At 32.9% G+C, this 15,167-nt stretch overlaps 1 protein-coding gene across 1 annotated transcript; it reads right to left on the reverse strand.

The window, feature by feature from the left end:
• Nucleotides 1-294: 294 nt before the first annotated feature.
• On the reverse strand, nucleotides 295-9,934 carry LOC134708193 (cell adhesion molecule 2-like). The gene is made up of 8 exons (XM_063568529.1): nucleotides 9,851-9,934; nucleotides 6,177-6,235; nucleotides 5,379-5,660; nucleotides 4,709-5,020; nucleotides 3,738-4,016; nucleotides 2,304-2,428; nucleotides 1,650-1,786; nucleotides 295-1,103 (listed from the first exon to the last, which is right to left on the reverse strand). The coding sequence occupies exons 2-8, from the start codon at nucleotides 6,229-6,231 to the stop codon at nucleotides 722-724; spliced, it is 1,572 nt and encodes a 523-aa protein (XP_063424599.1). The 5' UTR covers nucleotides 6,232-6,235; nucleotides 9,851-9,934; the 3' UTR covers nucleotides 295-721.
• Nucleotides 9,935-15,167: the final 5,233 nt, after the last annotated feature.

A 15,167-nucleotide genomic window follows, 5' to 3' on the forward strand; every position in this document is an offset into this window, starting at 1 on the left:
AGTCGTTTTTGAACCCTTTATAATTTGCTGTTTGGTGTGAACCAATACTCCGGATTGAAGAGGTGCTTTCACCTAATATTTATTTTACTTTCTACAGATTGTGACTTGGATGGAGAGATATCTCATTGGCATTCAAACCACATCTTCTTCTATCTATTGTATAAGTTTCCCTTTCAAATAAGTCAAATTATTATGGGAAAAATCAACATTATGAACCCTTCGCCGTTTAGGCGTGTTTTAACATTCACCCCCCCCCCCCCTACATTTTACATAAATAAAAGAAAATACGCAAACTCTGATGTTATATGATCTTTAATTTCATGCTTTATAAAACAAAAACATTTCTTCAATATATGTATATAAGTATGATGGGAAATTACATCAAATTGAGGTCAACATTATTTGGCAGAAATATGATTATATTGAAATATAAACTATATGATTTTATAAATATAATTCACTATAAGCTAATAAAGAACTAGATTAAGATATTATTGTCTAATACATTAATCAAATTTGCAAACCTATGAAAGGAATCAATTTCCGACAAATGAACTATCTGCACTTTCCTAACTTATATAGATGACTTTTAATATAATAACTTTTCTATTATCGATCATTGGTGATAATAAATATCGAAAACATGCTGCTAAAATTTAGTTTTTAATTTGGTTTACAAGTCTGGTTTCACTGTGTAACCTCTGTAATCTAGCTTCAACATCTAATTACATGTTGGGCTTGCGTTGAGGTTTCTACAGAAGGATCTACGACGTCTGATGACAAATGTGTAGGTCAGTTCTGGGTATGTACCTACTCGGCAGGGATAGCTCATCTCACGTCGTACTGGGCACTGACTTACGATTTCATACTCATCATGTTCATAGTAGATGGACATATCGATGGATGGTCTAGTTAGGACAGATGGGAAATGAATGTCCAACATGACTTTATCGTAAGACCATGACAGGAATTTGAAGTTGCATTCCCAAACTGAGCCGGACTTTTCTTCACAATTTGTTGACTTGATTCCTCCCTGTGGGCAATACGTCACGTCTCCGTTTTTCATGACGATCGCTTTTGCTTCAAAATCGTGCATCATTTCCCTGCAAAGAAAGGAATGTATATCAGAATTTAAACCAAAGATCTATCTAAATAAAACACCTACATTTAAGTGTGCAAAAACAAATAATTGTGGAGGATACGAAATATTAAAAAAATGATAGCTTTATTTTGTACCTACACAGATTGTTAAAATATTTTCCTGAACTTATAAGCTATATATTTGTTTTATCTTATCAAAGCTGTTATTTTAATGAATATTTCAATCTCATAAGTCAAACTGATAACGCCATGTAAAATAACAAATTTACAAATAAAACACAAACAAAAAAAACACTAATTATAAAACTACAAATTTGGGAACTGAACCCCATCGAACACCAAGATAATCTCGTGTGCTCCCAAACGCTTAGAAGGTTATGTTCTACGAGTCCAAATAAGTATGACGTCTTTAAGCGTCACAGAAAAATATTTAAAATATCCTTTCAATGCGTCAAATTAATTGGAATACTGTTCTACATGAACATTCAAGATAAACAAAAATGACCGTCCCACGTTACAATGTCTTGTACTTAATAACTTATACTTACTGTCCTAACATAACAATATCTGGTAACCAGATCACAGATGACGGTAAGCTAACCCTTGGTTGTCCTCGGGGCCATGACAGTCTTGGGTCGTTCCATGAAATGCACTGCATGGCTTTAAAGCGCAATGTTTTGGGATCCTGGTTTTGAAAGTAAATTAATCATGCAATAATATACGAAAGATAGTGTATGATCATATTTTAAAAACTTGTCATAATTATCACCATTTTAATTTTAAATTCAGATCTGAACATTTCAAAACTAAGGTATTTTTTAACAGAAATATAATGCAAGTCGTGTGCTTGTAATGGACTAAACTTGAAGTGTGTTTGAACTAGATGTCACTTTTCTAAAATATAAAACAATAATAGTACTACAACAAACCCGAAGGTCTATAAAGGGTAAACGGAAGTTGGGTGGATAACATTTCATTCCATTAGGAAATGTTCACACCAAATAGGCCCGAACACTTTAGTCTTGCTAGAAAAATAAAAATCGAATAAGCAAAACCAAAGACGTATGATCTGCAATAGGTATACAAAAGTGAAAACTCAGAAGCACAAAATTCTTTGCATGCAAAATTCTTTTACTTTCTTATGTTGTTTTTAATTTTTTTTTTCAAATATCATAAAAACGGGTGAAGTGAAATATACTTACAAATTCGATGGTTTCTTTTGGAATGAGAGAGTGTGTTACGTTGTTAACAGGATCGATGGGTCTGACAAGTCTGTTGTAACCATTAAGGATGGACGTAATAATATCATACTCTGTTGCAGATCTTTCTAATAAAACAAAAAATAAAGATATATTTCATGTTAAAGTTACAACCATTTCACGTTGTTGTTGCCATTTTCAAAATCGTTTTAAAATAGTTCAAACTTTAATTGTCACGTGATGGCTGTGACTTTGATTCTTTATAGTATCGTTTAAAGTTCAATGAAACAAAAGTACTTGAAATCAATATACAATCATATTCATTATAAATAAATGACCTTTCGTTTATCATATCGACAAAAAAGTGGTAACTTCGTCACTACGATTAATATAAATATAACTTCGTCAATTATCAACATGATCAACATCAAAAGCAACTTCGTCTTCAAGTATTGAGTACTCATAGCTGAGTTTAACTACTATATCAAAGAAGAAGCCACTAGCAATAACAAAGTTAACTTCGTCACTACCAATAATATAGATAATTTCGTCACAACCAATAATAAAGATGACTTCGTCACTAACAATAATAAAGATAACTTCGTCACTACCAATAAAAAAAGATAACTTCATCACTACCAATAAGATAAGTTCGTCACTACCAATAATAAAGATAACTTCGCCACTACCAATAAGATAACTTTGTCACTAACAATAACAAAATTAACTTCGTCACTAACAATATCAAAGATATTATTATTAACTTCGCCACTTCCAATAAAAAATATGACTTCGTCACTATCAATAATAAAGACGACTTCGTCACTATCAATAATAAAGTGACTTCGTCACTATCAATATAAAAGATAACTTCGTCACTAACAATAACAAAAATAACTTCGTCACTACCAATAACAAAGAAAACTTCGTCACTACCAATAACAAAGATAAGTTCGTCACTACCAATAACAAAGATAACTTCGTCACTAACAATAACAAAATTAACTTCGTCAATAACAATATCAAAGATATTATTATTAACTTCGCCACTTCAAATAAAAAAGATAACTTCGTCACTATCAATAACAAAACTAACTTCGTCACTATCAATAACAAAGGTAACTCCGTCACTACCAAGGTCTACCAATACGATAACTTCATCACTACCATAGGATAACTTCGTCAATAACAATAACAAAAATAACTTCGTCACTACCAATATTAAAGATAACTTCGTCACTAGAAATAACAAAGAGAACTTTGTCATTATCAAACAGACAAAAGTAATATTAAAGGCAAAAAAACAAAGCATCGGGTATAAATGAACATTATACACAGAGTAAAACAACTTAAAATTGAATATTTCTCCAAGCCTTAACTAAATAGACCAAAAAAAAACATATAATATTCTTATGGAGACACCTGGAAGATACATACCTATTGGAGATAACTGGATGTTGTTGGTTCTAACGGTAGCACTACCATCTGTAGCTTCACATACATAGGTACCAGCATCACTCATTACGACACCGGATATGGTCAATGATGGACTAGAGGTAGTACTTCCAGAGTATCTACCAGTAACAGTTAGTCGCTGAGTACTTTTGTACCATCTGATTTGAGTGGGATTGCCGTTAGTTACTACACATGCCAGTGTAACGGTCTCTGTCTCATCAGGATTATAGAACGTACGAGGGGCTGTCACCGACAATGGAGCTGAAATATAATATAAGTACGTGTAACTGCGCGAAATAAAGCTAATTGTAACCGTGTTCTAGAGGTAATTTGACCCCAATTCATATTTCGCTTTCTTGTAATTTTTCTATCGATCAAATGGGCTAATGAAAATCTATGCATGTTGAATAAAGTTTATATTCGCTTCGGAGATCAAGTATGCCGACAATTTCTTAATATTCCAATGGAATTAGCGGGATCCCAAACCTCTCCCCTTAACTTGGACAGTGTACTGGTATTAAGCTAACGTCTGTTTTTCATGTATACTTGTTACGTGCAATGTTATATTGTATGTCATGTATCAAGCACACAATGGTACGCTTTCTACGATATGCTGACTAATTGCTTTAATTGAAAATCTGATGATACTAACATCTGACGCTCAATGGTACAGCTTTCAAATATAATTATGCTTCATATTGTGTTATTTGGTAAATGTACTAGTCTGATGCTACTTATATCTGACGCTCAATGGTAAATGTACTAGTCTGATGATACTTACATCTGACGCTCAATGGCAAATGTACTAGTCTGATGGTAGTAACATCTGACGCTCAATGGTAAATGTACTAGTCTGATGGTAGTAATATCTGACGCTCAATGGTAAATGTACTAGTCTGATGGTAGTAACATCTGACGCTCAATGGTAAGTGTAATAGTCTGATGATACTTACATCTGACGCTCAATGGTAAGCTGACTGTTTGTGGTGTGCTGCTTGATTCTGCGTGTAGAACATCACAGTAAAGTGTCTGTCCATCATTAGCTGTTGTAGGTGGAAACCTCAGAGTACCGACTACAGTATAGGATTGAGTACTGGTTACAAATTGTGTAGTTGTTGTGAACTGACTTGTGGAGAACTGTGTGTTTCCCATTCTCATTGTCATTGTCTGTATCGGGTAGCCTCCTTCTGAAGTACAGGTCCATGTTGTTGATGTTCCTGGGACCACTGATGTTGGTCCAGTCAAACGTGGTGGCGTTGGGGCTCCTTAAAACAAAATAATATAAATGTAGTCTGACTCTATTCAACTTCATTGTTACAGTTTGTATCGAATATTATACCAGCAATTTTAGTGTTCAATAGCTGTAGTTTGGAAAATTCTGATATACTTGGTAAATAGTATACGTAACCTTGTTATCATTGATTCAAACGTGGACTTTAGTATGGTGTAAACAAAATTCAAAAGGAGTTTATATCCTGTCAATATATTTGCTGCTATACCAAAAAGCTGTTGAAATGCATAATGCTTTCATATAAAATGTTAATGATCATTACATTTATTATTTTGGAAATGATTGTTGAATTACTGGTGAAAATCATGTGAAAATCAAACATTTATACTTACTGTAGACTTCGACGAATTTAGTTCTGGACAATGGATTTTGTAAAACACCATTTTCAGATTGACATTCGTAAACTGCCAGATGTTCAGCATCAGAAGCGGTAAATGAATACGTGTTTGTTACTGTATTTCCAGACGTTATTGAGGTGGAATCGATTACTACGCTGTCTCTTAACCAATTGACAGTTGGTGTAGGAGCACCTCCAGTTACAGTACAGGTCAGAGTGACAGAGTCACCCTTGACAATAACCTGTGGTCCAGTGATTACCGGTGCACCAGGTGGCACTGCAATAGAACAAGATACATTGTAGCAGTCGTTTTCTATTATTTTTGTAATTTTGTTTTTATTTATCTTATTAGTCTAATTTTGGGGTTAACTTTTTTTTAACTGCAAAGCGACAAGTATTAGCCTTTCAAAAATGCGGTCGCATCATCCTGCACGCGGTGAAGCTCTTTTAATAGACTGTGCTGATTATGCCCATAATGGGTCCTATATTGGAAATAAAATTTATGTTATCTTATCTTATAAAAGTAAAATAAAATAAAATAAAGCAAGTAAAATATTCTCAGTATTCGGGTTGGATTGATCAGGTAATATAACAACACTTACTGATAATCTTTTACATTGTAGACGTTCAAACTTTGGCCTCCGTTGATTTTCCGCCTAATTATCTCATCTCAATGCTATGACCCTCAGACAAACTGTTTTATTATCACAACTTAATCGTTTATACTAATAAAGGTATTCGTACATAATTTATCTTTAAATGGTAGAAACTATCTAAGGGGATAATGTATTACCTTGAGATACCACTGGAACAATTAGCAAGGCAATGAGAATGTAGTTAACAGCCATGACCCTGCAAATATACAAAATAAAACATTGATAAATTGTTAAAATTACATAACGTTGTTGTTAAATCATTTGCCTCTGTAACTCACTAAAGGATTAACATGTATTCACTAGTTTGAAGTTTGACAAAAGACTGAGTGTTTCTTTGTGTCCTGTATTAGTTTAAACATATTTATTTATAGTGGATTGGGAAATAAGTTATTGCAACTTCTGGAAGTAGTCTTTTGATCAGGAATCTTATCAAAAGTTGTCTATAGTTATATTTGTATGTTTATGCCATTTTGGGGTTTAAGGTACATTTACTCACTCTATGTGTAGACTCTGTGCGAAGTATGGTTAGACATTTATATTTTGTTGATATTCGTATATTTGAAGTAACTTTTAAATTATTTTTAATTGAAAACTGAAATCTTGCAATCTCTTTTTTTTTAAGCAAAAAAATTAAAACGAAAGTTCTAAAAACAATCATGTAAAGATTCAAATGGTCTTGTTTGTGTACTCATATATATGCATGCCTCTGTGTATATTAGCTTTAATTTCCTTTCTATTAAGTATATTTCTAAAACAATGATTTCAACTCTTTTGTTTTGGAACTGACACTATGCTTCCTCGGAACTCTTCTAGCCTCTACTTAACAAACATAAAAATAAGTTGATGTATGAGTGAATGCAAATGCGACATCTATACACCAGAGATCAAATGACTAAGATGTAAACAAAGATATTTTCACCATTTTGTCTGTTTAGAGGCCAATGATAAACTCATCATAGATGTACCCGGATTAAAATCATTGGAAGGCATTTAAGTATGGATGTGGTAGTATTATATAATACCTCCATGGTTAGACCGTCCTTCTTTAGTATATTCAGACTTGTAACAATTTTAATTGGCATGTGAATCATTTTAAATGATCATATTCTCTTATATATTTTCAGCCTAATTAGCACATTTAAATACCATGACCTCGAGTCAAACTGTTTTATTCTCACTCCTATGTTTACTTTAGAAAGTTCATTTGAACAAACTATTGATCCCCAGTGGACTACCAAAGTACGGCGCTGGGGTAAAAGTTGTTTCTTCAATGTGAAAGCGTGAAATTTTGAATAAGAGCTCTCAAGTGAAAGTTTAAATAAGCATTGACAATAATAAACTGGGTATTAATCATTTGTAACAGTATTATTGTGTACTGGAACGTTAAACAATCCTGCTGAGCGTCTCGGTCTAGTACTAAGCATGTTTTATATTCATACCATAACTTTATCGCAAAAGAAAACCCTGAAGCCTAAAGCAAAACATAATTGAAGACCGTATATTAATTTCAGCTACAAACAAAATACAATATTTATATGATATTAACGTGTTCTTGTCAGATGTTCAAAATTTGTCACTGGACGTTATTAACTATCGCCATCTTCGTCAATGTGCGTATTTTTTTAATTTGTTCGATATGCTCGTTTGCAGTTATATATCCGACTTCAAATAGCATACTACTTTGACATAAATTATAAAAGGGATATAGGTTGTATATACATGTATATGTATATATTGTTCCATATAAATATAAATTTATCCTAAATATAGTGTAGAAATGTGATTTTAACTGAAGGATTTTAATAAAAACAAAGTGTATTGTACACTAATCTTGAGTGTAAAGCCACAGAGCAATGTTCCATCCAATTTTCCTGCAGGTTCCTGACAGGCACGTATATAATGTGGCTGGGTTAAACATGTTTAGCTTTGAAGTAAGAACTTTAATTGAATAGTGTCCATCACAGAATGGAGAAGTTGTTCATATACTAGTTCATGTCAACAGTCCCTTACAAAACTTATAAGGTACGGTGATATGTATTGTAAGGGATATATTTTGAATAATGATTCAAACATAATACAGTGTTATAATCACCCAGTGCTCAGACAGGTTTGTTTCATACATAGGCACAAAAGAACGCATTCTATTATACATGTTTACATAACTATGAGACGGCCTTAACCATGTTAACATTGTTTGCCGACTTCAAGTGTTATTTTATTTTTCACATGTCTTTTAACGCTTCAGTAGTAACATAAGAGTATAAGTGTATTGAAAAACCTCGAATATCTACCCCTATGAAATTGATTACAAAAAGTATATATTTTGTCATATACACGCGTTGATATGCATATGTATAGTGTTTAACGTGTGCATTCTACATGTTATATGAACGAACCTTATAGGTACTTCCAAAGTAGCACTATCGCAATTTAACCTATTTCTGGTTATTTTCATAACGAATTATTTATATTTCTAAGTTATAATCTGGTTATGTAGTTCGTATGTATTGTACAGTCAATGGATTTAAAGTTAATGATTTAAATATAAAACCATTGTGGTAAATTAAATATTTAAGAAAACATGGCATTAAATAAGGAACCGCCCATCTATGATCTTTTGTTCGGCCATATTCTTTTTTAACATAAATTGTTTCATTCTACATTTCTAGAAAAACAATTTGTTTTCGAGGGGAAATGAATAAAATAATTGAAAATAGTTGAAAATTTGTTTAAAATAAATTAAAAAAATATTGATTAAGAAATATAATAGTTTTCAGATCTTGTTTAAAGTTAGTTAACAAAATGTCTGTTCTAACAGAGAGAAAAACACACCCCACCAACCTGAATGAACAGTGGGACATTAAGGCTTGTAAAGGAATTCATCAAAAGTTGCATACAATATCTGACAATATGGGTAATATAATGGCATGGTACTATACTTATTTATACATTTTAATAGGGTGTGTAGTATCTTATTTAATCTGTTTGGCTGGGGGTTTTTTTCATTGCAAATTAACAAACTGCATTGTGTCACTTTTTAACATTTTTTTTACCTATGCATTTCGATCCTGTAATACAATTTTCGTAGCTTTTACAGGTCTTTCAAGAAAAAAATAAGATACAACTTTGTAAATTTTATACGCTTGTTTTTTTGCATTTACCTTCACCAGACTCAAAGCCAAATATTGAAAGAACTGAGATGTATTACCGAAACATGTGAATAGCAGTAGAATCAAAAGGACCCAACATAGTAGCGGATGGTTTTTTTTCATATTTTAGTGGGGTTTTTTTATTTATCAAAAATAAAAATAATTTATTCGATTAAACAAACATTATTATCATGAGAAATTGTTTTATCCTTTTTTTTTCTCGAAAACACAATTTTTGTTTAGTAGTGAAGTGAAAAATATTTTTCTTTCCATGTAAGTCAGTGGGAAAATAAATCCATTGTGCTAAACATAATTCTGTAAGTTATTGAAAAAAAACCTAGTTAGTTTTCGATCAAAGTTCTTAAAATCCCATTTATCCTCACTGTAGATGAATGGTCGGTGCGTAAAACAATCGTGCACATTTGACTTGCACAGCGCCTTTTACTTGGCTATCATTACGACAGCAACAATAGTATCTGTGACACAGTGTTCCCGATTGCAATTTCAAAAAATATTATTACATGTATCGGTAGTACTTCAGATTGGTGTGTTTCCAAATATCATTGCAATACAATATATTAGTTGACCAGTTGTACCTGCAGTATGATCGATTGGCCGTAAAAGGGCGTGACTGTATTGATATATAAAACTGTTACACTTACCTTTTAGTCCTGACCTGTTGACTCGAAATACTTTGATGTTCTGTGTTTGCTTACCTTATATTTTCTTTTTATGTTAGAGTGTAAAATAAAACCGGTTTGTCCTTCTTTTGTGGAATAATCCGTTTTATGTAATAATCCGAACCAGATTAATGTCATTATGACTCCCACGATAGTATTAAATCGTATTAAAAATATTTTGTCACAAGCTATTTAATTAAAATTTAGGAGCATACTGGCGGATTGGCTGGAGCGCAAATCATCCTGTTAGTTTGTTCAAATTCGAGTTAGATTTGAAGTGATGTTTCATATTTGAGTTCGACTTGCGTTTCGATTAAGAGTTCGAGTTATACTTCATTTCGTTTTAGATGAAAACAACAAAAACATATGTTTGACAATATACCAAATTTTATATTGAAATTCTGAAATTGGAAAGCAGATAGAGAAATGTCAATACACAACATAGTAAAGGATACAAAAAAAGTTCTAGAAAATATTGTTTATACATGTAATACACATATCTTCTTCTCAATTCGTTTCCGTAGAAATTTATTAAGCCACATGTTCATACACATTTTTAGACAAGTGTTGTTAGTTTTTCTCTTTTTTCATCACTTAATATGTGTCAGTTGCGGATCCAGAACTTTTTATACGGGGGATGGGCACTAACCGACATAAAAGGGGGCTCCAGGCATGCTTCAGCGATTCTCTATATATTCAACCAAATTTTTACCACAAAAGGGGCACCGAGCACTCATACCACATCTTCTTATATATCTAATTAATGAGATAACAGTTATTCCAATTATATTGTAAAATACAAACACATTTACTGATTGATTGTTGGTTGCTTTTATCAACGTTCAATGGCAAATATCTCAAGCATCTTCATAACGAGACCAAACTAACAATCCATCCAATAAGGCCGTCCGGTTATGAAGGTTGAGGAAAGTTTGACTACCAAATGAAAACGAGGAGTATAATATTTCGCCTTGTAACAGAATACTTGAATACATATGTTAAATGTCATATCGTGTTTATACTTGTATGTATGTGGTGAGAATATAATAAACTATTGAACTTCAACTTTAACTATATTAATTATGCAATAGCTATACTTGGTCATCAAACTACACATTAGAATGGTCATAATTCGATTTGTATTCCTCATTGTGAGTTTTAAAAGACAAAAGAAATCAATATTGGTCTTTGGTCTCAATCAATATTTATTTTTGGTCTTTTCAAGATTGATATCGACATGTACATGTACAAAAGGCTATAACTGTATAATTGCATCCCCCTTTATGGTAATGCAGGGGTATAGAAAAAAAATGACAGAATTTTCTTATATTTTGCCAAAATGATGTTTCTTCTATTTTTTTGTTTTTAAGCAATGATAAAAAGTATGGTCACCGTACTATTTTTGAAGTTACGAGTCATTCAAAATTGCCAAACTTTGCTTAGATTGTTCATGAAAAACGGATCTTATACAGAAGTAATAGCCTGGCTCCTTTTATGCGTGTTGCTATAGTGATGGCCAGCCAAGTGTTTGTAGAATGTTGGTAACAGTTCCTGGTTCCCGAGAATCGGGCAGCTCTTCGTTGTACCCGGCATCTCGAGATGGTTAATGTGGCACTTTTAATATGGGTCACACACTGCAAATGTATTCTCAAGGTGAGGTCGAAGTAATATTTTGTATGCGCTCTCTTTTATATCTGGTGGACACTTATTTAAGTTCCCTCTTAAAATTCCAAACTACATCATGTGCTCTGTTAGCTTTTGATGTTGCTTTTGATATATGGTGGTCCCAATTCATGATCTGATATATAATAAACCGAGGTATGGGTCGTGCTGAACAGTTTCACGGTATCATATGGTAGTTGTGAACAACAAGGTTGCATTTTCTGGTCACCCTAAGGTTGAAACATTTTGCTGGATGGAATGTCAGCTGCCAGCGTCTTGCCCATGAGTTGTGGACGGTTATGTACAAGACAAAGTCGTCATCAAACGATAGTAGATTAATACTTGGCGATAAAGAATCGCCTGTGTCGTTGCTGTACAGCAGGAACAAATGGGTCCAAGGGCCGTCCGCTGGGGTATACCGGAACGTACTGCTTTTCATATCACTGCTTTCACCATCTACACAAACTCGTTCATTTCGTTTGGTCATGCGTTTATCCAACCAAGAACATCCCCGCGGATACCGTAGTAGCTCATTTTCTGCAATAGCCTCTGGTTTGGGACTGTGCCAAATTCCTTTGAAAATATACGGCAAGCATATCTATTTGTTCTCTCATATCTAAAGATCGTGTCACTGATTATATGGTGTTCATCAATTGTGTTTCACAGGAGCGATGTTGTCTGAAACCGTGTTGGTAGTCCACTAACATGTTGGTACATAATATGGCGGTAGATGATATATTCCATTGTTTTACAGCATTATTATGCATATATATAGAGGTTAGAAATAAGGGTCTGTAGTTGACTGCTTTTACGATCACCTTTCTAGTAGATAGCTGTGATGTTAGTTAGCTTCCAGTCTACTGGTACATGTCCGGTTAAATATGTTTGTCATACATGGTTATATTTGGTCCGCTGCCTCTTTTAGAATTCGAGTTGGTACCATGTCTGGCCCTATGGCTTTTGATTTGTCCAGCATTTTGAGAATTTTGTTTACGCCATTAGCTGTTACTCTTATGTGACTATATATCAATATGTACATGAACATGATAGTTTATCAAATCAATTACAAAGGTGTCGCAAGATTCCGATTTTGTATAAATTCAAATATTTATTGCCATATAATTACATTAGATGTATGTTTCATTATAATACGTTATTCTGATTGGCTAACAGCACATCACATGTTATTCCGTAAACAATTGCATGAGACAATAACATTTATCATGCATGATGACACGAGGTCCCACAATTAAGTGCACAGGTAAATTAGTTAAAACTGGATAAAAATCGTGTTTTCATGATCCTAGCTAAACAATGTAATTATAAGTATTGAATGCTTCTTTTTGTAAATTTATAGGGTTGTAAAAGTGCGTACATTTTTAGAATGAAGCGCTTCATAAAAAATGTACTTCGGTCAACGCTTTTACACCCCAATAAATTTACAAAAAGAAGCATTCAATTCTTAAATAAACTTTAAACATTAAGTTTGTGACATATAAAATAATAAACAATATAACTATATTTCACATATATATATATATATATACACAATCATCCATTTACAGTAACTATTCCAGTGTCCCCTGTCCTCAGTTCTAATGACCTTTTGATGTAGGACCCCAATTTATTTACTTGTGATGGTGTTGATGGATTGAGTATAGAAATCAACTTTTCTTCATCAGAACGTTTACTTTGATAAAACTGCTAAATGCAGAACTCACAAACATGGTGCAATGATAACGTTTTAACAGGTAAATGTTGAATATATATTCAAACCTTTTGCGAAGCAATAATAAGTATGTTTATACTGCACTCGTTCTATTTGAGCAGTCAAAATGCGTTGGCCGTATGCGTTGACCGTACAGTCACTGACATGATATCACTTTTCCTCATGAATATTTAAATAGAAATTGCCGAAATTGTAATTAATTATTCATACGACCTAAAACCTGTTCTTGTTTTCAATGTATACAACGACTTAAACTTATTTCTAATGAAATTTATATGAAGAAAAAAAAATTTGGTCTGCAAACTATAAATCATTATGTTTTATGCTTATTGTTGACAATTTATTTCATTTTCCAACAAATTCGTTCACCATCGATTGCGAATTTCAACAGTTAATGTACATTTCACCGTGTTGCTTATTTCTCAGCATGCATTATATGAGGTCTTTTTTATAAAAGGGGGAAGTTTCCCAATAATTAAATCAAATGATAAGATTAACACATTTAACAACAATTGAAAATGGTTTTTTTAGATTGCAGTATAAAAACAATAATAGTGCATTGACTTGACATATCAACAATATAAGGATTCGGCCTGAAAAGGGGGAAAAAATCGGCAGAGCCTCGTATTTCCCCGTTTCTAAGCCTCATCCTTATATCGTTGATATGTCAAGTCAATGCACTATTATTGTCTATATACTACATGCTGAATTACTATACCTGACTTCAAACGTTCCCTACTACTCATAATAACACGATATCATACAAAAACGTTTGTGTCTTTCTGTACTATTTGTTTCACCAGGGACATAATACATTTATATGTCTCTGGTTTCACAAAATGTGTCGAGTCCATTGCTCTCTTACTAAAAATAACTATGCAATCCGTTGACAACACCCGTCACAAAACCCTTTCTGTTTAAGGTATGCTGCAACCCCTTTTCTGTGTTTTATTGTAAATGTTTATCTGAAAAAAATATAAATAGTAGCCCATGAAGTTATCAGTATTCCAAAACTTAAATAAAAAATAAAGACACGTTAAAACATGCACATAAAAACCTTTACGATCTTTATTGATATGTCAGATTTCTTAAGGTTCATGAATTCTTATTATTCATAATCGATCTTAGAGTAAGGTCACATCTTCACAATCAATCAGCTCTTATTCAGTTCAGACACTGCCCTTTGACGGATTTTGAAGAACAAACCAAAACCAGTTACACAGAAACATTTTGAATATTTATGCGATTTACATTATTATTATTGTCTCCTTTAAATTTTCCGTATATCTTGTTCGTCCGTTTTATCCGGTACGCTTCTGTTAGGTGTCCGTTGTATGCGGTACTCGTCCGTTGGATGTACGTTCGACATCCGTTCTGTCCGGTACGTTTCCGTCTCTTGTACGAACTGCAAATCCTGTGTGTCCGCTATGCATTCGTTACATATTTTTTTTTCGGTCAGTACATCAATCGACACCCAACGGATAACAATTTTGTCAACGGACAACTTTTATTTTCATCCGTTAGGCGTCCATTCGTGCTATCCGGTAAGGTGTGACCGAGGCTTAAAGTTTAAATAATGACATTTTTTTTTAAATGTATGTTTTAAAAAATTATGTGGTACTACAAAATATTAAGCATGCAAAAATCAAACGACCTGTATTATATTGTCAAATCGTCTATTATACACAAGATAGTTTCAGTTCACTAGAGAAACAATACAGGTGCAAGGACATGACTTCCTATTGTCTCAGCGTGTTATGACCATTTTGGAAAAAAGGAATACACAGTTTTTTTTTTTATAAATCGCATTCGCTGAAATGATTTTTTTTTAACTCGATAAAGCAAATATAACTGTTGCAGTATACAAATAGTAATGGAAACATATATGCATGTAAGCTCGAAAGACAT

Source organism: Mytilus trossulus, chromosome 2 (genome assembly GCF_036588685.1).
Source record: "Mytilus trossulus isolate FHL-02 chromosome 2, PNRI_Mtr1.1.1.hap1, whole genome shotgun sequence".
In the NCBI taxonomy this organism is placed as follows: Eukaryota; Metazoa; Mollusca; class Bivalvia; order Mytilida; family Mytilidae; genus Mytilus; species Mytilus trossulus.